The 26,159-nt window shown below is 36.1% G+C and overlaps 2 protein-coding genes across 6 annotated transcripts; one reads left to right on the top strand and one right to left on the bottom strand.

Annotated features, from left to right (window-relative positions):
- Nucleotides 1-414: 414 nt before the first annotated feature.
- On the bottom strand, nucleotides 415-6,813 carry LOC114720920 (poly(U)-specific endoribonuclease-B). 4 transcript variants are annotated; one of them, XM_028906658.1, is made up of 9 exons: nucleotides 6,621-6,813; nucleotides 6,457-6,537; nucleotides 6,287-6,346; nucleotides 6,123-6,191; nucleotides 5,954-6,022; nucleotides 5,621-5,686; nucleotides 4,563-5,165; nucleotides 3,870-3,941; nucleotides 415-825 (listed from the first exon to the last, which is right to left on the bottom strand). In XM_028906658.1, exons 1-9 carry the CDS (start codon nucleotides 6,729-6,731, stop codon nucleotides 595-597), a joined length of 1,362 nt encoding a protein of 453 aa, XP_028762491.1. In that variant the 5' UTR covers nucleotides 6,732-6,813; the 3' UTR covers nucleotides 415-594. The 4 variants fall into 4 exon arrangements, with proteins under 4 accessions (XP_028762491.1, XP_028762488.1, XP_028762490.1 ...); XM_028906655.1 differs by having other exon boundaries at nucleotides 6,287-6,352; nucleotides 6,621-6,812; XM_028906657.1 differs by having other exon boundaries at nucleotides 5,621-5,683; nucleotides 6,287-6,352; nucleotides 6,621-6,812.
- Nucleotides 6,814-9,177: 2,364 nt separating this feature from the next.
- Nucleotides 9,178-14,056, top strand: LOC114720888 (uncharacterized). 2 transcript variants are annotated; one of them, XM_028906606.1, is made up of 5 exons: nucleotides 9,178-9,491; nucleotides 10,662-10,723; nucleotides 12,356-12,446; nucleotides 13,006-13,108; nucleotides 13,194-14,056. In XM_028906606.1, the coding sequence occupies exons 1-5, from the start codon at nucleotides 9,310-9,312 to the stop codon at nucleotides 13,860-13,862; spliced, it is 1,107 nt and encodes a 368-aa protein (XP_028762439.1). In that variant the 5' UTR covers nucleotides 9,178-9,309; the 3' UTR covers nucleotides 13,863-14,056. The 2 variants fall into 2 exon arrangements, with proteins under 2 accessions (XP_028762439.1, XP_028762440.1); XM_028906607.1 differs by lacking the exons at nucleotides 10,662-10,723; nucleotides 12,356-12,446.
- Nucleotides 14,057-26,159: the final 12,103 nt, after the last annotated feature.

The following is a 26,159-nucleotide window of genomic DNA, read 5'->3' as shown; positions in this document are numbered from 1 at the left end:
TAATACATTTGATTAATAAAAATATTTTACGAAAAACAATACATTTATTATAAATAACTAACTTAAACTAATTTCCTTAATTTACTGTATTAAAAACCGAAAGTGGTACTAACAAGAATAGAATATTCTGCAGGAATCTTTTGTATCCCATATACACATGTATCTATGCATGTGCAGTTGCCGGGCATCCAGACGCCATTGAGATATCAGATACGCCACCACATTATCTTTCAGATATCCTTTCAATTTTCTTTTGGTTTATCCTATTCTAATATCTTATTTATCTTGTATTTGAATTTGAAAGTTTATATTTAAAAATAATAATAATTGAGAGCTCCTACTCTTTAGGAATTAGGATATGTGGTGCATCGATTGATACAGCACCACTATATACTCGGAAACCAGATTTTGCGATGGAATATGAGAGAATCAGAAGAATATAGTGAATCTCCCTGAAGCTTCTGATAACCAATTTCATATTTATATCACAACTATCTTGTAATAATTTAATTTAACAGCCTTCACGGTCATAACCGCAAGTTCTATCTCGAGTACACGGGTAAGAATATAAGATGTCCACTGATGAATATTGAACTATTCTGCAATGGGAAAAACAGATCCGATATGGTCACCAAATCGATAGCACTTGATGTTGACTGAATATGGACCAAGCTGGATGTGATTATCCTCCTCACCCACGTAGAAACAGAGAGTATACAAGGCAAGTTCAAATTCTGGGCTCACCCCAACCAAAGTGCTTGACAAAGATTTCAGAACGCCATTCCATTCAAACTGAATCGTCAGTAGCTGGCTTTCAGAGTCTGGCTGCAAGGAGACGTTAGCAAATACTGGAAGTTTAGAATGATATGATCGCAGCTCAAATCAGGACAAGTTACGAGACAACCTTCTGCTTGCGTAGGAGAATACTAAGATATATGGAGTAAAATAGGATGATTATAGAGGCTATGCCTTTTTACAAAAATGATTCACTGGAAAGGGTATTATAGGATTTTGATGTTTAATTCAGAAAGTGTAATTGTATTTAGCGTAGTAAAATTAGTATTCCACATACGGCCGAAACAATCTAAGAAAATTCAGGTCCATGGGGAAACAATTCTAGCAACAGTAGGCTTATCGCTATCCTCTTTGGGACATAAACACCCAGAAACAATAAAAAGTTGCACCACTTTCTAAGTATGCTTTTAACTTAAAAGGTTATAATGATCATAGACCTAATTGAACATGTTTTCTAGGAAACTAATCTCCAGTGAAAGCATTTTCCACAGTCATGCCAACTTTGGTAAATAAAAGGAGCCTAAATTTGTTTACAATGATTATCATAACACACTGAACTGAGATATTATATAATTCAGGCTTCCTGCAGGTAGGAATCACTCACTCCGTAGGGGCGAGGGCATACCATTACTCAGGTAGATAAAATTCTCAAACAATAACAAGCACCGTCGTATCCTCAATACCATAGCTAATTGAACGTATTCTAGAATCTAGATTAAATTGCTTCGTGTACTGCAGAAAATATGAGTCCTGTGTCCTGACATCCAACTTAAGACCTTTATAAGAGAAATTTACAACCTATTGTCTGGAGCACGTGTTACAAGTTTCTTTCTTTTTTCCGACCTCACAAAAAAGGTGTATTTATCAATGAGATCAATTATTACGCAACCAATCAATTATTAAATAAGGGTATTTTGGAAAAGAATTTCACATTTGCAACATATTTAACTACTCTAACTGTAATTCTTGACTTTGTAAAATTAGTTATTTGTCTCTTATAAAAAAGATTGAAGGGAGTAATATGGATTACACAAATGAGTTTGGTGTTAAAACATTTCTTACAAGATTTAATCCCATAATTCTTGTACGTGCTTGGTAAAAATACACTCAGTGTCGCCCGGATCCTGGTCATCCGTAAAAAAGAAAGAAAGAGGAGTCGCCACCAAAATTTTAAAAAGTTAATTTTGAAAACCTAAAAATATGTGGTCTAGGAAAACTAGATAAGGTTCGAGAGTTGATTGTGTGTGGGGAAGGTGTTAGGCATCCTATAACACCTGTTCAAGAGAACGATTACCTTAAGTCAACTATTCAAAATTAATATAACCTTTTTAATTATACTTTAATTACCCTAAAACAAAAGAAACAAAGAAAAGAAAAAAAAATTATTTACAAAAACAAAAAAATAAATTATTTATAAAATTACACTTGACCTAGGATAAGTACCTAGAGCCTACATACTCTTTAGAGGGATCAAAACCCATGTAGTTCGAGAGTAAAAATGTGTCACTTGATTAGTATTTTTTAGAAAATATTTATTCAATTAAAAAAAAGTGCTTTTGGTGGGTTTGTATTTTTTTTTAATATATGAAACCAAGTTTTTTTTTATTTTAAAAGTATTTTTTGAAAGAAATTTTGGATTATCCTCCCTATGGAGGTTCCCATAACCTCACACAAGAGAATAATCGTTCAAGCCTACAGAGGTTCTAAAAACCTCACACGACTCTTAAAAAAATATTCTGAGATTACTTGTACATATTTAAAAAAAATTTCTATTCTATTATTTATTTATAAAGATGGTGCCAAATTTTCCCCCCCTTTTTATTTCAAAAGAAAAATTTGCACAACCACATTAATATTCCTGTGAAGACTCCCATAGTCTCACACAATTTACCAATGAATCTAGATACCTGTAGAGGTTTTAAAAACCTCACACGGTAAAAATTTTAAAAAGAGAAGCACTTTTAAAAATAAAAAGAAAGAACACCAAAAAATAAGTCAACATGAAACTCAAGTTAAGCATAATAGATGAGAATAAAAATTCATACTTGATACTCCACTTATCAATTGGCTATAAAAAAAATACATTGTATAGTAAGCCAATAAATAAAAACTATATACACATATTGGTAAAAAAAAACATGAACCAAAAATAGAATAAATGAAATAAAATGAAAATTAAAAAAAAAGAAGGAAGTGGATATTGAAATGAGTACATGTGGGGATAAATAGATATAGGCATATTTTGAATAAATCAAAAAGAAAGAGGAGCAGTGAGGATTAACTACAATCATGTTAGATCCAACCCTCTAGCCATCACTGCTCCAACTTATAAATGTGATAACAATCACAAGAATGTAGACTTTCCTTAGGTAGAAGAAAGAAGAAGATGGAAAACAAGATTTTTTTTAAGTCAGGCCTTCTTTCTCTTTCCCCAAAACAACTTATTGCAATGAAATAAGGTGATAGAAGAGCTCTCTACCTTGCCTTCTTTCTTCACTGGAAAATTCTGACTGAGTTCCTCTAAACCTTACTCTTCTGTTTATAGGCTCCACCTAGGGTTTTATAATTTTCTCTAATTTTCGTTTTTTAAATTTTCTTAATTATGACTCATAATGTAACTTTCTATTTGAGCATCAAATCATCATCAAATTATGATTTCTTATTTTAATTTTCGTTTTTTTTACTATCATAATTCCAAAATATGTTTTTAAATTGAGGAGCTAGTCATCTTAAATGAGAAATCTTAAATGAGAAATCTTTATTTTTATTTTCTGATCTTTTTTATTTCCCTTTTTAATGTGTCCACCTCACATTTCTTAAATTGACTTTTAATTTTTTTCTTTTATTTTATTGCATTTATTGTAAGAGGGATATTTTTCTTTTTTGATTTGTCATACAGTGGACTTCTCAAACTTAGCCTCCAAGAAAGAATCAAGAAGGGTATTGATCTTTTATTATTCTTTATTCTTTATTTTTCTCTAATTCAGTAATTTTGTGGCGCCCAAACAAAATTAGGTGTTCACACTCAGCATCAAATATTGAATTTAAGTAGGAACATAGATAAAGTCACTCACAATTTCTCCCCGCCTACGAGGAAAGATATAGCCTTGATAATCAACCCTCCCTTTTGCTTCTTCAAGATAAAACTGCTCAAACACATCAATAATCAATAAGTGAAATGAAAAATAAATACGATGTCATCATAAAGACAATGATAATTAAAAGTAAAAACTATCTATTTTAGTATCAGCTCAAACGTATCCATTTAATAACTTCAAAACGAACAAAAATGTTGCAGACTAATGAAAAGCATAACAAAAGAAAGTAATCAAATAAATTAGCAAATCCAAGCAAACCAGTAGATAAGCAGCACGTCAATAGGCAATTCACCCAAAAAAAAAAAAACTACCTTATAGAACAAGCATCAACCCCATTGTAAATAATAAAGTGCAGATAAGTTATAGCCAACTCTGACAACACAAGACTGCGGGAAGGTATTACTTGTGTTGACTCCAAAGTTACACTCCATGGGTATGGAATACTATTTACGATGCCAGTGGATAGGACACATCCACAATCCAAAAATTGCCTCATGCATGAGCCTTCTAATATTTGACTATTGTCAGAGTGATGGTTGATAAAGGACTCAAATATGATTTATTCCTTCACTCAAAAAAGAAAAAAATATATGATTTCCTGATTCCTAATTGGATATTTGCCATAAGTTTTTATCTTTTCCCCCCTGGAAGGAATACAAGGTCACACACCTGAAGCCAGTTATGAAAGCCAGAAACTTCTCCATTTTGCTTGATTTCTCCAACAAAAACATGTTCAAATGCAGAAGAAGAACCAGAAGTACCACCTCGGCTGTAAAGTTCAAACCAAAGACTGCTAATCAATCTTTTAAAATCCTGGTAACTCCCTGATGCAATGCCCTTGGATACAAGATACTTGTGAAGATATTTAATTGGTGCTGTTCTGCTGATTTCTTCTATGAAAGCAGCTTGCTCTTGTCTCTCTTCAGATGTGACAACTTCCTTGTATCCTTGCTGAGGATTGTAGTTATCTAGAAGTGAACAAAAACGAGCAAATGTAGGCTTTCTGAATACGTCGTCACTAACCCAAGTAAACAGGTTCCCTTGCGCCATATCTTCATTCTGGGAAACCCTTTTCCCTTCGCCACAATCAATTTCATAATCTTTGCCAGGCACCAGACGGTTTAAATCAAGATCCCAAAGTTTACTACAAGCTTGTGAGAAATCAGCAAGTTCATCTTTAGAGGGCTCCAGAGCGGCACCAATTTCAACGTCATTAGAGTATTCTTGCTCTTCAGCAGGTGCTTTGTAACCACCCCAGTGATCCTTTATGATCTGTCAACAAGTTGATAAGGTACTTCTCAGTGAGCTTTGCGGCATGAAATAATCTGGACTGATTGCATCCCAGACTAACAAGTTAATATAATATGCCTAGTAACAATTTTACCAGCATAATACGCGTTATTTAAAGAAATGCATCAGAATTCATGTAGTTTTTATTTTTTGAGCCACTGAATTCAGTTAGAGTTCACAAAACTACTTTTTCGCTAGTTCGGTTTAAGTGACATGTTTTGATTCCCAGCACACAAAACATATGTAGAATACACAGACAGCTGGTATAGCTCATTCTGGTTCAGAACCATAAAAAAGCAGTCTTAAAAAGAAGAAGAATCCCCCCCCCCCAAAAAAAAGAAAATCATTTGGAGAGAAAATAGATCATGCTGGTTCAATGTCTTTTGCCTAAAATGAATCATCACGAGTCATCCTATAAGACGCCATTAAGAACAAACCTTGTGTGACTTCCTTGGAGGTTTCTTGCCAACAGTCTCCCATCCATCGTCATTTTCTTCATCCTGCTGAAGAAAAAAATAAAAATAAAATTATTTTTAAAATAGACAAAAAGCAGGAGCGAGGACAAGGACCAAGCTCACTCCAAATCTTCAACAACGCAATGCACGCGTAAAAGCTGAAACGCAAATGGAGATAACGTGTATCGTTTTGGTCTACCAAAAGGAAGATAAATACCTTTTACTTTTTTATCTATTTCTCTAGAGAAACATAGCTCAAAATGCAGAAGACAAACTGTCTGCAAATATCATGTAAAGAAGGGGAGAAAATTTCACCTTTTGGGGTCTGCTCGAAGGGTTGCAATTCTCAGCCTCCCACTCCTCCTGCTGGGGACTATACTGTTCCTGAAACGATCATATTTGTCAACAAAGACACAATATAGTTCGCGCAATTGCGTGTTCTGCTTCAAGGAGTATGATTAATTAAGCAAGTAAGACGTTTCACCTTATGAGGCTTGTACGAAGTCTTGTAAATATCTTCTTGCCAATTCTCCTGCTCTGGACGATATTGTTCCTATCACCAACATAAAAATGTCACTATAATTACATTCTACATCAGTTGTGCGATTAGAGTCCCAAGATCGATTTAAAAGAAGTACAAGATTTCACCTTGTGTGGTCTGGTTGAAAGTCTGGAACGGTCGGCTTCCCTCTCCTGCTCCAGACGAGACTGCTCCTGCCAGTCAAATTCGAATTTTATCAGAATTTTATGCTTGGAAACTTCAATTTCATATCGCATAGAAACAGGATTACGATGCCAAACCAAATCCAAGCGCAAACCTCTTTGTTCCAGTTATTTCCACGGTACCCATGTCTGCGATCACCCCGGCCTTCATCGTTATCCTGATCTCCAGACACAACCTACACATTTCATCCCCCGATCAAAGAAACATCGACCTTAAAATACCATGTTAATGATCCGATGGAAGAGAAGAGCCAGCTACCTCGGCCCAAGTGGATCTAGAGCGTTCGTCGCGGGACTGGGAATTGGGCTCTTCGTCATTGCCCAGGCGATCGAGAACAGCTCCGGCCAAGCCCTTGATGAGATCCTCCATGTTCAGCGAGATGATGATTTCGCGAAAGCGAGTGCGCGAATGTGAGTCAGTACACCTGGCAACTCAATGGGGTTGAAGAAGTGGTTGGCTGACAAATATGGAGTCACGAAGACGAAGTTATGGCGGGTAATGGCAAGTTAGTAATATTTTTGGCCAATATGGCAAGCTTGTAATTATCTTAAACGCGCTGGATCCAATCACCGACAGAAAGGGTTATACACGTGTCAACCATCGAGAACTTTGCGGATATTTCGGACGGGTCCACATGCAAACTCTATTGATTTAAAAGCTGGCAAAAAAATTATTGATTTAAAAAACCTGGATTTTTTTAATCATATAACACTACCCAATTAATTTTAAAATATTAAAAAAAATTAATCAAACTAGATATCTATAACAAATATATATTAACTTTTCTAAATTATTCTTATTTAATTATATATATTTAAATTACTTTTAGATAAAAATATTTTATAATTAATGAAGATATTTTTAACACACACTAGAAATTTAAAAGATAAATTGAATTGACATTTTATAATTAGGATTATTAACTAATTTTTATATTTAAAGACGGAAGTGATATGTTTTTCAGAAAATAACACAGAAATATACGTTTTTTCCTCCAACATTCATTGCATCAAACAATTGAGGAGAATCGCCTTTAAAAAAAAAAGGATGCATGTGCACAATTAAAAAAAAAAAAAGGGATTGAATTTTCAGTGAGTTGTCTGTTTTGATTTAGATAATTTTTTAATAAAATAAATGCAATAATTTATGGGCCTGATTAAAGTACGATGCAACACTAGCTGAAATGAAGCCGATTGACATGGCGGGCTGATATAAACAGATGAGTTATGTCACAGCCTTACACGTGTCACGAATTTGGCGGAACCATCAAATCGCCGGATCCAAATGTCCCAATGGAAAATCATGTATAAAAAAAATCAAAAATTGCAATATTTGAATTATCCCACAAAAAAGAAATAATATCTAATCTAGTATTTTATAAATATAGTTAAATAACAAAAATATTCTTATATCAAAAAGTTTATTAATAAGTTGTAAGTTAATAATAAGAAGTAGTAACAACAAATAATAAGAAATATATTGATGATGACAAATATTTAACAACAAGTTGTAAAAGAGTAATGACAAGAGTTAAATAATCAATAACAAAAAATTTGATACCTTTTTTTTTAAAGAAACTTATACAAGGACATTTTAATGATTTGATTATATTTGCAAAATATCATACGGGGCACTACTTCTGTTTTTAAGATTTTAACCTCTTTAAGTCTTAAGTATTTAAATTGGGATGTTATTATTTTCAACTTCTTTATCATTTTTCCAATCCCAATTCCCATGTTGGTTTCTTTTTGTAAAATAAAATCTGGTACTGATCAATTTTTAAAAAAATTAACTTTTCTGCTTCTGTTTTATTTATACGAGTTAATTATCAATTTCAGTTAGAAATTAGGGTAACTAACCCTTTTCACTTAAGAGACTGATTTATTTTTCAGCTGAAGTCATTAAGTCAAAACAAGTTCTGGATTTACTGGGAAAAGGAGAAGCGGAAAACAGAAAACTACAATCACAAAGCATGGCAGCCGGGTTCAGAGAGCAGGCATCTTAAAAATGACAAATCTAATTACAAATCCACAATAAATTGTGAAAAGCCTTGTAAAATGTTGTGATTTTTTTAGGAGAAAAAATGAAAGTCCAATTGTAAAACAAAATATCAAAATTAGTAGTAGATCAGTTTCAAACTGCGGAAGGTTTCTCAATCTCATAATCGTAGCTAGAAAAAGTGAAAATCATAATATTCACAGCTGGCCAAAAAATAAAATAATAATATTCACAACTAGACTGTCAGAATTTATAATTAAATCATGCTCCCAACTGCGAGAAGACATCTTCATCTACACCTATTACTCTTTATTTAAAAGGGAAGAAAATTCAAAAAGAAAGAATTGTAGTAGGAAAAACTGTTCAAATTAGTAATTTTTTAGCTGTTTTTGAAAGTTTTTCTTCCGAGTATGCCCTCCCTCTTATTAAGCTAAATCCTTCCCCATAAATTTGTAGATCTGTGGTCCTTCTACATATTTTATCCAAGAGGAAAACTATTATTGTTCTGTTAATTTCTCTTTTACCAGATTATGTATTTTTCCCTGTCATTATTTGGGCTCGCAAAGGGGAGATTGCCCCCGCAACTTTGTTGTATGAACTAAAAACTGAATGGCAATATATGGGCTGGCCTATTTTAGTGGTCAAGAGTGGACCCAACAAAGAAAGCTTAACGATCCTGGCCAAAAAAGAAAAAGCTGAACGACTTTGAGTGCCGAAATCGTCGTCACTCGTGACGGCCGTGACGTTGTCCCGCTTGAAATCTGTAGTGTGCATCGATGTCCTTGGGTGCTAGAGCGACGAATCTTTGTTCCCCCCCCCCCAAGGGGCGGAGTGGTTTTCCATGGTTTGAGACGAAAACGATAAAGCGAACAACTTTGGACGGCTTTTCTTGGTTCAGTTCAAATTTCAGTTCACCTATCGCTGCGCTTGAAGAACAAAGCTCGCGCTTATGGCGGCAGCGCCGCCGGCAATCAGCAACAGCAATGACACGATCCTGAACACTGCCACGCCCCCGGCGAAGCTAACAACTCTGGCTGCTAGCTTGGGTTATCGCACGGACACACCACCAAAATCCCAACGTGGGCATAATAAGCCAAAATGTAAACAATGCGGCAATGTTGCTCGTTCAAGGTAAGTTCTCTTTGTCACGCTTCCCGATCTGTTGTCTGAATTTCTTTGTATTGCAAGGCGATAACTTTGGGGAACTAACGATTTTTTTGTGGGAGATCAAAAACAAAATAGAGAAGTTTAAATATGAATTTGAAGGTGCTGGGGGACTAGTGATCAACAATATGCGGTGAAGTGCAAAATAGTCGAGAGATGTGCCTGATAAGCACCCAAAGAGTATAGTGCTAGTAGCTCTGGCATCAAAACAAATTAAATTGATTTACCAACAAAATAAAAACTGAGAAAAGAATATTTTGATAAAAATACGATGAAATAAGGTACAAAAATCTGATTCCGCTTAGTGAGCTCATCTACACGGATCATACCATAGCATTAGGCTCTATCAATAATTAACTGTTCAGAAAAAAGGTTGATCATATTGCGCATAGATTTTATTTGCTCAGGCGTAGAATTTATCTTTAATGATTACCCAGGGTTAAGCAGTATCGCTGTGGTTCCTAATACCCAGAGGACTCCACTAGATCGTAAGCTCACATCATGAACTTGATAGTTGCATTTCTGCTTATTAAATTTGTGGTAATTTGATAGATAAAACTATATTTTTGTATCACAAAGAATAGGATAGACAGCAAAAATTATAAGTCCTTCAAAGGGCATTGTAAACTTCAATGATGGCATATGCATGCAATTGCATTTGCCAAACATGGTTAATTTTTCCCAAGCTGCTGCTCCCTTATGATTAAATTTTTTCTAGGAAAATATATTGTTGATAATGTGCGTGAGTTGCTCACTAATTTATTGAATCACAAATCATAAATTACTGGCAACAGTTAGGTTGAGCTAATTTTCTTATAGCATTGGGAGTGTTTTCTGAGGTTAGACATGGTGATAGGTCATTGTCAAAAACAACGGATCTAGTGTCATAGTGGATGGGATCTAATTCAACAGGAGACCTAAGTAATGAGTTTGCAAAGATATTGTCTTCAGGCACTCTATCATTACTGGTCTTGATATTTGTCTTTCACCGTGGCCCTACAGTGAAACACAATTAATTTCCAAAAGAGGAGGTCAAACAATAGAAGTTATATTGCTTTTGGAAACGATACAGTCATTATAAATTGAGATGATCTCGTTCATTCTATATTGTTTTGATGAGCTTAGTCAATGTTGCAGGTGTCCATTTGAGTCATGCAAGAGTTGCTGTTCAAGAAATCAAAATCCATGTCATATTCATGGTGTGTTAAGCTGACAAAGACCATGCTTTCCAAAATTTCCTTTTCTGATGTTTTAACTAGATTAGGCAATATCTCTCCCCAGGCACTCCCCTTTGGTTTGCTGGAACCGTGTGCCATGGCCCCATGATACATCCTGGACCATGTTAAAATTGCATAAGCTAAAGTCACCATGAAAGAACTAGCCATGAGCCTGAACAGGATCCTAAGAGGAATCAAAATCTTCATCGAAGTCACTGGGAATTTTTCAGCCAAGCTAGGGTGCCCTGTTTTAGCCAGTAGTGCCAATATGTTGTTTGTTGAGCATATTTCTTGGAAGGAAGCCATCCTGAAGTCACCATTGAGAACTTTCAGGCTTCCGTATTTGGCTGAAGTAATAATTCATTTCACCCTCCTTCCAATTGAACACACCCCTTGGAGGGCAAACCGCACCCCGCATTGTTTGCTAGATATTACATACCTGAGGAATTCCAAAATTAGTTTGAACTGTTCTTTATTGGCGAGTGTTGACAAATAAAAATGGAGAAGCTTGTGACCATGGCAATCATCCTTTTGAAGCATCTGAGTACAGCTATGACAAAGGCCTTAGAGTCACCAGTAAACGACAGCTTTAAGTAACTAGCCTTGGTGTTTTATATAAACAAAATTATCCCCCTTTTGGGAAACAACCTAAGATAGTAGATTCAGGCACTGGGCTACATAGCACAGGATGGCATTGCCTTTCCCAAAACCCCATAGGCAGGTTGATTGTTGAGAAAACTACCCCTGACCATGTTGCCTTTTCGTCCTTCGTATGCCTATGGCTTACTTTATCTTTCTATCCATCATGCTTATGCACTTTGCTATGTGTTTACCTACTCAGTTGTTCTTCTAAAGTGACTAACCAATTTGTAATTTTGGTTCATGTCGAAGCAACCGTACACCATCTGTTGGCACTTGGTCCACTCACTAGTTTCTTAGCCCACTAACTTCCACTTTGCCAGGCTGTGTCCCTTCACATTTTCCTGGGCTTTGCAATGCCCTTCGGTCATATCAATCTCTCCTTGTCATTCCTTTCTCTGCATTGTTTTTGCCAATTATGTACTCTTAATTGATGTTTAGCATTTGCTCTGCGTTCATTGCACTTTGAGGACTATTGTTGATACTCCCAGTGGTCATTAATGAAATTAACGTGCTCATTCTTCCTCTGACCATTAAACAACTATTGTGTGCATGGTTCTCAGCTCACACTTAGAGGATCCCACCTATCTTGCGTCCTCAACCATGGCGTAATTTTTTTCTCAGTTGTTTATCCTTAGGGTTATTGCCAGTTACGTTAGTCATAGTGTTATAAGATAATGTCCTGTTAATATGGTATATCCCTATCCTACATGCAACTTCGAACTTGATGATATCAATTCATGAAAGCAAATAGTGTTTACGGATGATCATGTTGGATAAAGTGCAATTGCGTACGAGTAGCATAAGTAAAGCTCTGTCCTGCCTAAAAAGAAGATGAATTGAGAAAAAGAAACAAAAATATATGCTGCTATTATGTCGGCGATCTGTTTACATTCTTTTGCTCTAAATAATTTTCCATATTATTAGGGTCTTAAACTCAATTTTTATTTTCCCCTTTATATCTTGCAAATGCAGTGTTGAAAGCAAATTCAACTATTCCTGACAAGTCACCATCTTCTAGTGCTGCTCCACTTGATCAGCAATCCTCTGAATCATCTCCATCTTCGTAAGTTCTGAGTCATAGTGCCCCTTCCCCCTCCCAAAGTTTGCATCACGTCCATCCTTATAATTTCATATTCTTAAACATTCTTGGCTTCGCAGAAATGAACATTTAAATTTTCAGTTTCTTAACAATTAGGAGGCAAGATTTTTTCTCTCCCCAATAGTTCAGAAGTGCCTCTAAAAGCATTTCTGGATTTCTATGTTATTCAGTAATAGCTCCAAGTGGTTTCTCTGTTTCAAAACTCTCAAGATATCTTACTAGAATCTTGCCGCAATAGGTTTCTGCCTTTAGAAATTATTTGATGCTTTTTATATCTTTTATATGTATGCATATATTATTTCTAAAATGCCATCTTTTGTATGTCCTTTCTGTCCAACACCCTTTTCAATATCATACCAGTTTCTTGATGCAACATTATTCATGAGGTTTCAATTGTCTTTCTGGCTAGCTTCTGGGCTATATTATATCAACTCACATATTCTTGAGTTGCATATTTAGCAATTGAAATGCATTTCCAACTCTTATTGATGGATGACTTTTTGAATTAATATATGTATTTCAGGAATGCAAGTAGAGTTGCATCCCTTCGACAGCTTTCCAACAGTTTTGCCCAGTTCAATAATTTGCATGTTTCGCTTCAGTCGAGGAAGCCAATAACTAGGAAGGTACATCTAAATCTAAAAATGTGCTTGTTTGAGAGCTTTTTGTGGGTAGCCGTATGCTGTACTGAAGTGACAAGAATCATTACAGGATGCCTCAATAATTAATAAATGGAGATTTTCCACGTTAAAGGAGTACACGGAGAGGAACATTGAAGTAGAAAATGATGCTTTCCAGAGATACATGCGAAATGTAGCTTTATTGGATGAAGTTTCATCTGTGGAGTCCCCGGAAGACAATGCATCCTCTGCCTTGGCGTCTAACCCTACTTCGATGGGGAACAATGGGATTTTCATCCCATGGTTGAAACTGCTTATAAGATCTAACTCAACAAGTAGTGTGAGAAATAGAGTAAGACAGATTGTGGATGAGGGACTAAAGAAGCTTCAGAAGGGTGCTGTCGAGGGTAACGTGGAAGAACCAAATGAAGCATCAAAAAGGCCAAAAATTTTGAGGCCTGAAAAGTTATCAGATACAAGTGATCTTAGTGATAAAATTAATAAAGCTCGGAGCGAGGAGGATTTGAAATCATGCTTGGAGCTGAAATCTCAACTCTTCAACCTGGGCAAAGGCTCAAGCAAATTGGAAGTTGAAGAGAAAGAAACGCACAAGAAGGAGGTTGTGGAAGGTGATTTGGCAGTAGCGAAAGAATTAGATTATTCCTTTCCAAAATTAATTGTTGCGGGGGAAATTGATCAAGAAACTCTCAACACTATAGAAAAACACTTTTGTTCCCTTGAGCATGCAGAGCTGTTGTGACTTGTGAGACTAGAATTGTCAATAATTAGGCCTCGGCAAGATAAATAGAAATGTAGTATAATTTAGTTCATCATAATATGGTGCCCGCTACCTCATATTGTCTCATTTACAGTCCCGTTTTCTACTTATGTATTGCATCTAATGCTGTAATGGGGTATATCTGCAGAATGACGCTGCATTGTTAGTTGCCTTTATGCTATTTTTCTCCTCACCAAATTGAATCAGTATCCCTAGATAGGAAATAATACAAATTCATTTTGGTTGTGGTTGACTGCAAAACAAGCAAGCACAGTCCACAATGTATGTACACTTGAGCGGAACAGTGATTGTGTCTGCCGAATGGTCCCTTCGAAGTTGAAACTTGAAAGAGAAAGGTCCCCGTTAGCGTCTCCCTCATTCAATGCCAGAACACTTCCGTAGGCTCTCTGGTTTTTCTGACTTGTCTAAATTTTGACTTCTGAACGGAATGCGTAAAGCTGCTTACATGACTTAGGACAGCCTCATTGGGCGAAGATAATGGGTCAATGACAATATCCAATGAAAGTGATGAAAAAGCAGCTCGTAACGTATACCGACTGTCTCTGGTTTGCCCTGTTCCCCATCTTTCAAGTGAAGAAACCCCATTGGAATATGTGCTCCTCACTCATTTTCTTTCTTTAACGCTGGACAGCAATACGTGAAAAACCTCAATTATGGATGTTATTATACATAAAAAGAAATGTGATAGCTTGATCCACTTTAAGCTCGGTTCTTATAATTCAATTATAGCTTCAAAAAATAGGCTATGACATCCACACATTTTGATAAAACCTAATTTGACTTTGGAAGAAATAAATAAATACATTAAGGATCATTTCAAACGACTATTTGGTTTGTACAGGAAAAGAACATAAATGGGGATCCAAAGGCGTGAGCCGTTGTGACAAGTGCCACAGAAATTGCATATTTTATGTATTTATTTTGTCCTTGAAGCTTTTGGGCACCCATAAAGCTTTGTGGGTTTCTTAATGGGCAAGTGCTTTTGTTTTTCTAGCTTTATTCTCCTACATATATCTCGATCCGCAACTACTTTCTAGGTGGGTATGAAACTTTCAATGACATTATTTTCCCCTTGAAACAAGGCTGTTAACACTTTTTTTTAAGTTTCAATGGCTCTACTCATCTCAAGCATCAACTTTTGAAAGAGTCTTTGTTGATTTGCTTTTATCAAACCCACCCACGTTTATGGCGCTCAATGTCCTCATTCCCTTGATCATGGTAATGATTCTTTCTCACAGGAGCTTGCTTCGTTATGGAGTATAGACTAATATTATTAGCCCACCATAAAAAAGGATAACAAGAGCCATTAAAAGAAAAGACGAGCCAATCCAAAGTGGGAATTGCTCATCATGTAATCAGCATTATCTGACTTTTTTTATTTTACTTTTCAACATGGGTGTACGTGGTGCCAATTTCTCCATTCTTAGTCACCGGTTTTTTATCTTTCACTCTCTCGATAAAAAGTTCACTTTCAACCGTCCACATGAGGAAAACTAGCAGACTATTCTGGATATGTTTAAGTTTACGTTAGAGAAATTTCACTTTCCACCGTCCATATGAAAGACCAGCAATATGTTTAGTTTGATATTAGAAGCTATAAAAATCAATGTCAAACCAAACATACTCTTGGGTCTCATGTGTTTCTATATGAAACCATGTATTGTAAATTCATTAATCACATTACTGAGATAAACATACAGCAAAAGCCCGGGATAGATCACAATAAAAAATGGGAAACTTCCCTAAACAAAGGATCACTATTTTTGAAGAAAAGATATAAATATGTGTGAATAACAGAGTGTTGTGTTGGGTATTACTTAGAGATGTGGGATTAAGTAGAGAGAATAATAAAAATAGTTGGTTGTGGGATATGATAGTAAGGTTAGATATTCGTCTTTTTGAAAAGCAGGGCCATGTGTGAATGTGCAGCCAAGAATCGTGGGTTGTTGGCCATACGAATCATGACTTCTCTCTATAATCGTGAATTGGTACAGTTCGGTCTTATTAGGGTTTCTGATTGATGCCATTCCCATGCCATTGGTTTTTGGTCTATAACCTGTGCATGTGTGCTATGAATTACACCCTTCACTTCACCATATGATCATATATATCTTTTTTAAAAGAAAATGTCACTAATAATAATAATAAGTCCCAACGCCATAGTGATCTATGCCTGTCAAGCGCCAGGGGGCCACATGGTTGAGCACACTGTTCTAAAATATATTTAGTGACGAATCTCACCTCGTGGTAGTTGATGCATCAGATAAAGATACTCTTCTTTTTTTTTTTTGGCTAATGATGCCTCTTCCTTCACTTATCTGTATAGACCTCCAAACTCAGCTCAAGTTATAACTACACTGGCCATTGATTAGCATGTTTGATTTATTTATTTCCCCTACTCTTCATTCTTGTTTTAAGACATGACCCAAGGATTCTTCATTGTGCTTTCTGATGCAATGACTCTTCTTTTGTACTTTTCTACATAACTGTATATTTACCCCATAAAATATGAGAACCAAGTGGCTATATGTACTGGATTTGTCAAGATCAAGAGAGAGGCAAGATGCATGATTTAATTTGTTCGATTTTTTTATAGTGATTAAACGTACTGTATTTATCTCTTCATACCAAACTTTTTCCCTTTGTTTTTTTCGCCATGCCTTTTCATACCTTTAGGTTCTTAATTACTGCTTGATTTACAAGTCTGATCTGCAAAATTCAGAGACTTGATTATTACCTTTCAGCCTTATAGCTAATTGTTGGATTGTTTAATTAATTAGCCATCAATTCCAAAGCCTTCAGAAGCCATCATATGTGACTTCGTTGAGTTCTTCTTTGAATCTTTTGTTTTATAAAAATGTTAGTGAGGTGTGTATCGAGAAAAACCCATTAAGGTTGAGGTGTAATATATATTTTAATTAAGTTATAAGGGTCATCAAGTGTGTGTGTGTGTCTTGCATATTATAAGTGATGAGGCAATATCTCTTGGCTTCTTTAGACCAGTGAACTTCTAAATGGCACCGGCTAATGGCTAGCTACTCTCCACCTGTTTTTAAAGTATAATATAAGTCATTTAATTAGGTCAATGCAAGAGATAAGAAGAAAAATAAAATAAGTATATGTATCAAATATGGCATGGAGTATTATTTGTGGAAGGAATTATTATAACATGATCATACACATATGTATGAAGCAATTTGATATTTATCATTACTACCTAAGCCCATCATCTATTATGGGTGAGAATGACAGGTTAGAGAAAGGCAATAATCATCTGATAAATTTTTTGATAAAAAAAAATAGTTGAAAACAAAACTTAAGCACGTCTCATTATATTGCATGGTCCCTACCATGCCCTTAAATCCTTGAACACTTTGCAATGTCCTACTCTAGCAACCCAACATGTATCCGAAAGATGGAAACTGGTTGATGATCAAACATCAATGATCAACATGTGTTTTAATTAAGAAATGCTTAATAAAAAACTAATGCTTCATCGACACGGCGCGCAATTAGGGTTTTGTGGGATCAAGTCAAAGGAGGCAGGTGTGAAAAAAAATTAAATCATGGGATGCCATTTCCACAAATCACAAAAATATTGATTCACGACGTGTTGTGGAAGGGATTCCACAAGGCCAAATCCAAACAAGAAAATTCCAAATCCAAGCACAGCTTAATTAAGCTTGCTCTCGCCAAGTTTATTAATCTCTCGTTTTTTTCCAACCCCTAATTGATGACTATGTTCAAAAGCTTCATAATAGAGGTTATAATAATGCCAACTTTGAATCCAATTCAGTATGGTTCTTTCTCTCATCTTTTATTTGGCGTTTAACCTCTTGCTCTAAAAGGGACTTTGATTGGTGGGTTTGTATTTTAAATCAAAGAAACAGTTAAAGGATAGAGATTGGAGTTTAACTTTAGCTATACAAAAATTGAAAGCTGAAACCTCCTTATAAAAGCAGGCCTATACAAGACAAAAGTCATATTATTAGAATTGAGATAACGATATGGCAACCCCCCAATTACCTAAAACGACAATTCATTGCACAGCAACAAGAGAACTTCAATTTTGTTTTAATTTTCAACTATGTATAATTGCACTAGTGCTTCTAATAATAATTACTAATTAGTCACATCTCCCTCACACACGAGGTACATGCGAATGAAATTTTAGGATTCACTTCATCGCCTTGAGGCTGTAAGTTTTGAAACTATATACATATAAAATCAAGTGTGATTAGTTCGATCATTTTTTGTACGTATTGTTTAATTCAAAGAATTGTTCATTAGCAGATTGAAAGATTTTGTGATTAGAAGGCTTCTCGATACTCATCTTCTGGCCTGGTTCATGTCTCTCTTCAATAAGATATTAATATCTCATTTATCGATTCGTCCTTTTCAGATTCCATTTTCTTCTATTATTTTTCTGGATTTGATTTATCGTTTAGGTTCCACCAAAGTTCGAAATGAGGACGCGTATATCTTTGAAATTTCACATGTGTGCGATGGGAAATTGAGGAGCCAAATTGATTTGAAAACGAGGTTATCATCAATTAATTTGTTGCTGTTTACTTGTATGAGCCAAACAAATGGTTGTTATGTTCCAAAAAAAAAGAAAAGAAAGGTAGATGAAGCAAGCAGGCTAATTATTAGTGGCTTACGATGAATTTGAATATTATTTCATCAAACCAAACCAAACAAACGTTAACGTTATATAGTTCTGTGCAATTCACGAAGCTTTGATTTGAATAAAAGGTTTTGTGTGGGTGTATGATTGTCCAGTTCTCCTACGTCGTTTTTGGAGACTTTCTTTGTGGACACGTAAACTCCAATAATAACGCTTAACCTACAAGGACAATTCATCAAGCTGGCCGATGTAATTAACAAAGCATTACAATTAATTAATTAATTAATTACTATATGTGTGTGCGCATATATAAGGGAGGACAAGGACTTGACCATTTATAGGAATCAATGTTAAAAATTTCAAAATTTAATTACTTGTGTGCTCCATTGGTTTCTTCACTAGCTAGCTAGTTTCGTGACAGGCATTATTTTCCCTTGGAAACAAGAACGAGTTGGACTTTAGTTAATTTTCCAATTTCCATGTTAAATATTTTCTCTCTCATATCGGAATCTTATGTACATCAAGCCAAACACTAACTATCAGTTTTCCCACACTGCTTCCCTTTCTCGTTTCCATTATTGACCATGTGAGCTTCACCAGAGGACATGTCGAAAACAGGGAAAATTAAAAGAGAGAGGAAAAGACAGAGACTGAAGAGGGGATCGTTGTGACCTGTGAAGGAGAGGACCAGGCCCAGAGTGTGATACACACACACACATATAGACCAAGGGAAAAAAAAAGCTATATAGAAGCCTATGAAGCTATATATATGTATGTATGTATATATAACACTAGTATACATATATATGATTGAGCTTCATCATCCACCAACTATGAAACACTGAAATGGAACCTGGGTGAGGACAAATAATATAAATGGGGTTGCTGGATGGGTGGATCGGTTCATTACTCAGCATTTACAATGATAATTAAGAAAACGAAGAGCCAAGTTATGGTTGATAATAGCAATAAGGTGCAATAAGCACGACCTAACCCATCATTTTCAAAAGCAGATATGCCATAATACTATTTGCTACTACTGATAGGGATTTATGTCAATTGTCAAACTCACAACACAACTATATCCATCGTTTTAAAATATTCCAAACTAGCTTCATTTCCCACTGACCCTCTAAGGTCTACGTAACAAACCCCACCTTCTAATCTGGATCGGTTTGTGTCAGCAAGGCCCCCTGGTTTCATTTTGTACCGTGAATGTGTAAAGATGATCAATCAATCTGAGGACGGAAGGAAAGTTCAAAAGATAGGCGAAACTTAAAAGAGTGAGATGATTTCAGATCTTAAAAAAAGTTGAGATGTAATTAAAAACTGTACAAGAGTGGCAAAACAAAACAAGGTGGGGGCAAAAGATCCAAGGATTCTTGAAGGTACTAAACATTTGTAGGGTTGTGGTTGGCCTTCCTGGATAGCCAATGAGTCACATGCAGGGCACATGATATGCTTTGATTTGAATCATGGCCAATAGTATAATGGGGAGGCTGGAAAAGATGCCATGCGAGTGCATGAAAAAACTGGGCAAATAAGTTGGGGCCATAATTTTGATAGTTAGATCCCATTAATTATTATGGGGTATCAGTGGGTCAAGTACCCTCCCTCTCCCTCCTCTGTACCTCCCCTGTTCCCATTAGTTTAGCCCATCTACATGCTGTATGTGGGCCCAATCTTTCCCTTGTCAAAACATTTGTTTTATTTTTTAAAAAATTTTCATACTCAACAGAGATATGACTTTAAGGGGAGGGAATATTGATAAGTTTATATATTATATAAACTATGGTCATGGAAGGATGCAAGGGAAATTATGCTGTTTTGGAAAAAAGCTACAAAAGAGGAGAGAGGTTGATGTGGAGGAAGGTGGAATGGGTTTTATTTGAAAGAGTGTAATGTCAAAGCTAATAAAGGTGGGTGCGTGATCTTGGTTTATGGAATAATTAGTTGCGAAAGGTGAATTATTAAGGTAAGGGAAGGAGAGGCAGAGAGAGAAAAAGAGAAGGGTAACAAAGCAACGTGGAGGGAAAGCAAAACAGGTTCATCAGATCACTGACACGCCCATATGGTCTGTGATTTCTGAGAAGCTGATGGGAAAAAAATGAAAAAGGAGAAAACTGGTGCCAAAATGAGTGTAGAGTTGGTTGAGGCCTCGTCTTCGCCACCCAAATTAAGAGGGAAATGAGGTATCTAAAGCATATTAGCATTAATAGTGATGAACTGTGGTGGCTGGTTTTGGTTTAACGACAAAGGAAACTCAGATATATTATTATTATATATAGAGACAGTGTTTGGTTTGGTGGATTGAAACTTGAAATGAGTGAATGTGGCACCCGAAATTTCTGAGCTTTGGTAGAGACAGCAATAGGGTGTAAGTGACATTCAATCTTTTTCAAGCACGGTAAGTTTCGTACTGTCAGAAGAATCACCCCTCTTTCTCTTTCGTGGAGGCATCATAATTCCCTTCACTATTTTCCTGACTTTTCACTCTCCTTTCCTTTTCCCACCCTCTTTCTATTATTCCCTCACATTATACAATAAAAATAAAAATTTTGCTCATAATTTTATGAGATTTATGTTAGCGAAGTATAATTACCTACAATGAGAGCCAGAGGATAAGAAAGAAAGTTAGGGTGTGTGCGCCCCATCTCGTGAAAGGAATAAATAGAGTTTTGGATTTATATATATATATATATATTCCTGCCGACGTCTATGTTGTTAGGTTTAAGGAAAAAAGGACAATTCCATTTAAGCGATTAAATTGGTGTGAAAATTCTTAAAATTGTCGGGCGACTCTGAATTTCCTCTGTTTCTCAAACAGACCTTGGCATATACACAAGTTTCGGTCAAATTACCCTCTCCGCTTTTCTCTGTAGCTTTGACGAAATTCAATGAAACTGTGAACTGTGAAGTGTGAAGATCAAGATTTTTCAACTCCAGAATATATTTGGAGTCCCACACGGATTCTGCATGTTTAGGATGATTAAACTTTAAAGCCAGATTTATTATATTCTTTCAAGTTTCAACTTAAATCATCATCACATCCATATACACGAATCCCCTTTTCTTTTCCACCCAGTGTTTGCAGTCACATACTTTATTTATATATCAATCACTATACCATAGAAGTTCTGCAGAAAATTAATAATAAGTTGATCAAAAAGAGGGGATATTATTGAACCGATGGAGCACGCCACGCCAATAGTTTGTAGTACAAGAAGTCATTGGAAATTGAAATGAAGCCAAAAAATACGAAGAAGGTCCAGTGCCTCAACAAAACCAAAGACAAACAAGAAAATTCGGAACACATGCCTTTGCTTTGCTTATTCCACCTTACACGCGAGTGAGAGAAAAAGTACAGGAGGTAGATATGGATATTAAACTTTATATGATACACAGTGAAACTGTCTTGCACTATTTAAATGCAACTTCCTGGCTAGTTCTAGGACTGGAGATAGAAGAAATTAAACCTAGTTTTTTTTTCAAAGAGTTCGGTTTCATGTGGGGCTAGGGATGTATTGTTTGTTAGCAAAGTTGGGGTTATAATTGATTATAACAAGAAAAGCTAGCTAGTAGTATGTGTATGTGAGAATCATTCAGAGGGAGAGGGAGAGGGGGGACAGAAAACGAGAGGGTGCCTTTAATTTTTTGTTTTGGTTTCGTTGTTACGTGCATCTATGTCTCTGACGACGTACGCGTGAACCTTATTAATGGACACTCTCGTTTTCCTATAGAGAGAGAAAGCTTTGTAATTTATGCATATGGATGCCTCTTGCTTTGTCTCGCCTCAGAGAGAAGAAAGTGACGGCAACTTTGAGAGAGAAAATTAATATAACGTTGGAAAAATCACATCTGAACGCTTCATTGTTTAACATAACTGGGTTTGAGGTGAATATGTTTAGCATATATTAATACTGTCGTGCTTGTGCATGCCGACAACAAGAGAGGCAAAGGAGATTCCAATTATCTAAAGCCGAAAGAGAGTATTTGAAAGAAGATTCATGTGGGTGTGACTCACACACACGCATATTTATATTCAGCCAACTTGGCTTATTTTCTGGCTCCAGATATTTTCATGCCGTTGAAATTCTCTATTCCCTTTTGCCCACAATTTCTTGTGCATTATGTATATATGGATCAATGATATTAATTTAATTTTCTAGAATACTAAGCTTTGAATATAATCTTCCAGCCATCATACGCTATTACCTTCACGCATCAAGGTTGGATCCTCCGATATTCAATTAATGAGAAAGTGATCTTTCATCAACTGACGACCATTTCCATGATATGAAGATATATACAAATCATCAATTATATATAGCTTGCCACCATTTAATAAGATCATGTATGCCTGTTAGCTTGAATGCTATGAATAACTGATAGAAACTAAAAATAATTAATTAGAATGATGGTATTGCTGGATATTTGATTGATGAATCCAACTTGACCATTAAAATTGAGGTCCACTTGTTTATCCCTTCTTTTTCTCACAAAAGGGTCCACTGTTTTTCCGGCACGAGGTGGTGGATTCAATTATAAAGTTTGCGCTCTTAGGAGCCCGTGAGAATCGCATAATGATATACTTTATTTAATTGCACATATGCGGATAACTATATACACACACATATTGCTAGCTATACAAAGACGTGGTTTTATCCGCAGAGTCATTGAAAACGTTAAGGCTTTGTTATACTATACACACGCCTTTGTATACTCGTGTTATGAATTTTTTTATTTTTCAAAATTTAATGTACCAACAAGTTAATTGCATTCATGAAGTCGTTCCAGTGGTATCAAAGGTGTGGCAAAATAATAATAATAATAATAAATAAATAAATAAATGGTTAAGGGTTGATGTCTGGAAGATATATGAATGAGAGAAATACAGAAGTTATGGGAACATCGTTCATCCACGTCTTGGGGGTGATGTTTCAAATACCTAAACTAAGAACAATCCAAAAGTTCGGCACCGATTTTTCGTTTATTATAAATGCCTTCTCTCGTGAAAAAAGAGAGAGTGATTTAAGACAGGAAAAGATAGAGAGGGGCTTTTGTGTTTGCATGAAAAACGAGTCTAAGAAGATTCAAACTCATATAAGGTGGTGTGCAAACGTCAAATTTGAACCCATGCTCATCGCCAGCATGCAATTAACACCATAAGTTGGGAATTAATTAACCACCAATATAAACTGCATATATATATATATATATATATTGGGAAAAAAAAAAGAGAGGTGGGAATGAGTTGTTGAAATAATTAAATAAGTAGATATTAATTATATTGTTTGGGGATGAACTTGGCGTTGCCTTGTTTGGTTGCAAAGGCATGGATGGGCAATGGGATTGGCTCGACATGCCGTTTTGATTGATTCCCCATTCCCTACTTCTACTACTCTTCCCAGTGGTCCCCTACGAGCCCCATGATCTTGATAGAATAACCTTCTCACTTTGAGAGACACACACTACTCTCTCTCTCTCTCTCTCTCTCTCTACACACACACACAGAGAGACACGTCTCTAATTAAGTTACATGTGTACCGATTTAATTAAACTGAATTTTGTGAAGTGGATATAATTTTGCTTCTAAGTGTGGACACGGAGAGAACTAGCCAGTAGCCACAATTGAAAGCAAAAGAGTGACGGGTGGTGCACTAGTGGTTAGAACCAAAAAAGGTTGCTTTTAGATATGGTTGCTGCTTGCCTGCTGGCTGGCTAACTACAGCCAAACCAGAACCATGCGATGCATCTCATATATACATATTCCATTTTGCCAATCTCGATCGATCGCTTTGTCATATATATCGTCTTCGTCACTTGTTTATTCCCAATTCAAATGGTTGGCTCTCCCATCCCTCTCGTGGCTCCGATCCTTTGTTTTCCAATCTCTGTTCTCTTTATCATGTGACATAATTGGTTTGTTCACCAAGAAACATTTGAAAACTCTGAAATCAAATTTCAGATTCCCAACTCCCCACCTCATCTCTCCCTCTCTCTCCCCCCACAACCCATTCTCATGGATATATATTTATGCCATTCCTCTGGACGGTGAATATAAAATGCATATCGAAAATGACAACCCCACTATATCCATAATTAACTAGTCATATCGATCGTTCTAGTGCAGTGAAACTTGTTTCCTTCTTAATTAATCGAAATCTGACCACTACTTCAGAAATATATATATATATTTATGCACATTATCTCTCACATAATACTTACTCCCCCGTGGCCATGATTTCATTTTGGACTTGACGTTTTTATTTACTAAATTAACTGAATTATTATTGTCGAGCCATATGCTGAGGTGATGAGGTCCTACCTTGTATATTCTCCATCCAACCATCCTCCAAATACAAAGTCAACCTTGTTGTACCACTTTTCCCGGTCCTGATTGTTGAGCACTACAATTCAATTTCCCCGATCGTTCCCAACAATCATATCTCTAGCTTCCATGGCCGTTGAATCTCCAACACCCAAAAAAAAGAAAAGTGATATAATAATTTCGCCATTAGCAGAGGAAATATGTATGGGATTGCGAAAACGGTGACGACTTACTGTCGTTTTGGGCGGTACGACAAAAAAACAATCCTCGTCAGCGGTGAAGGAAGCGGTAAAAGCGTGCTGTTTTGAGAAGGATGGCATAGCACTGTGAATGTGAACGACGCTCTCTCAAGAACGGTGATATTAATTGTTCAAAGTTGGTCCCAAAAGACGGCGTTTACAATTAGGGGAGTATCTGTGTGTCAGGGGAAGAGATTATAGATTGGGTGTGCATTGAAGTGAGAGGAAAAATGAAATAAATGAGCAGAGGGGATCTGCAAGAACAGAGTCTACAAAAAATTCACCATAAGGAAACAGTGAGGCATGATGTGATAGGCACAGTAGTATTATTATGAACATGGTACCTCAGCTATGATCCGTTGGATCGGGGGACCACTGCGTCCACTGGTTTTTTAGTGTATTCAATTAATTTTTTGTTGGGAACCCCAAGTTGCTCCGTCGTCCTCCTTACTGATTTTCTTTGGATTTTTGGGATCCTCCCTCTGTTTTTCATTATTCTTTTCAGACCCCCCCCCCCCCAGAAGAAAGTGATCCAACGTTTTGGAATTTTTTCATTAAACCCTGCTGGATTTGATCCTCCATGTCAATCTTCTTCTTCTTTTTTTTTTTTGTTACATGCTTCTTTTTAAATTTCTGTGGTCCAGTTTTTCTTTCCAGAAAGAACTCCTTTTGGAATATATAAAAGTTGTTAGGAACCAGTAAAACCCAATCCGCAAATTCTTATTAATAGGCAGTCCTTTTATACAGCATCACGTTAGACAGTAACTGATGCGGCAAAACAACGTAAGAGGTTGCTCTCTCCATTGTCTGATTATTGTTGGACCGCACTAGATAAGAGCCAGAATACTCTCGTGAACATCATTACGAAGGGTGACGGACACAACTGGGCAAGGAATTTCAAAATTGAAGCTCATGAAGAAGCGGTCACGTAACGCAACCAGTACTGTTGAGAAGAGGACATTTTGAAAGGAATTAGGAAGGGTGGCCATTGATTTGAGTATATTGAGGCATCGAGAAAACAAAGGAATTAATTAAGAAGAGTGTGAAACAGGGGAGGCATA

This window comes from Neltuma alba, unplaced genomic scaffold (assembly GCF_004799145.2).
Source record: "Neltuma alba isolate B1F8T4 unplaced genomic scaffold, ASM479914v2 tig00012007_pilon, whole genome shotgun sequence".
NCBI classification, from domain to species: domain Eukaryota; kingdom Viridiplantae; phylum Streptophyta; class Magnoliopsida; order Fabales; family Fabaceae; genus Neltuma; species Neltuma alba.
This window is presented reverse-complemented; position numbering and strand designations above follow the sequence as displayed.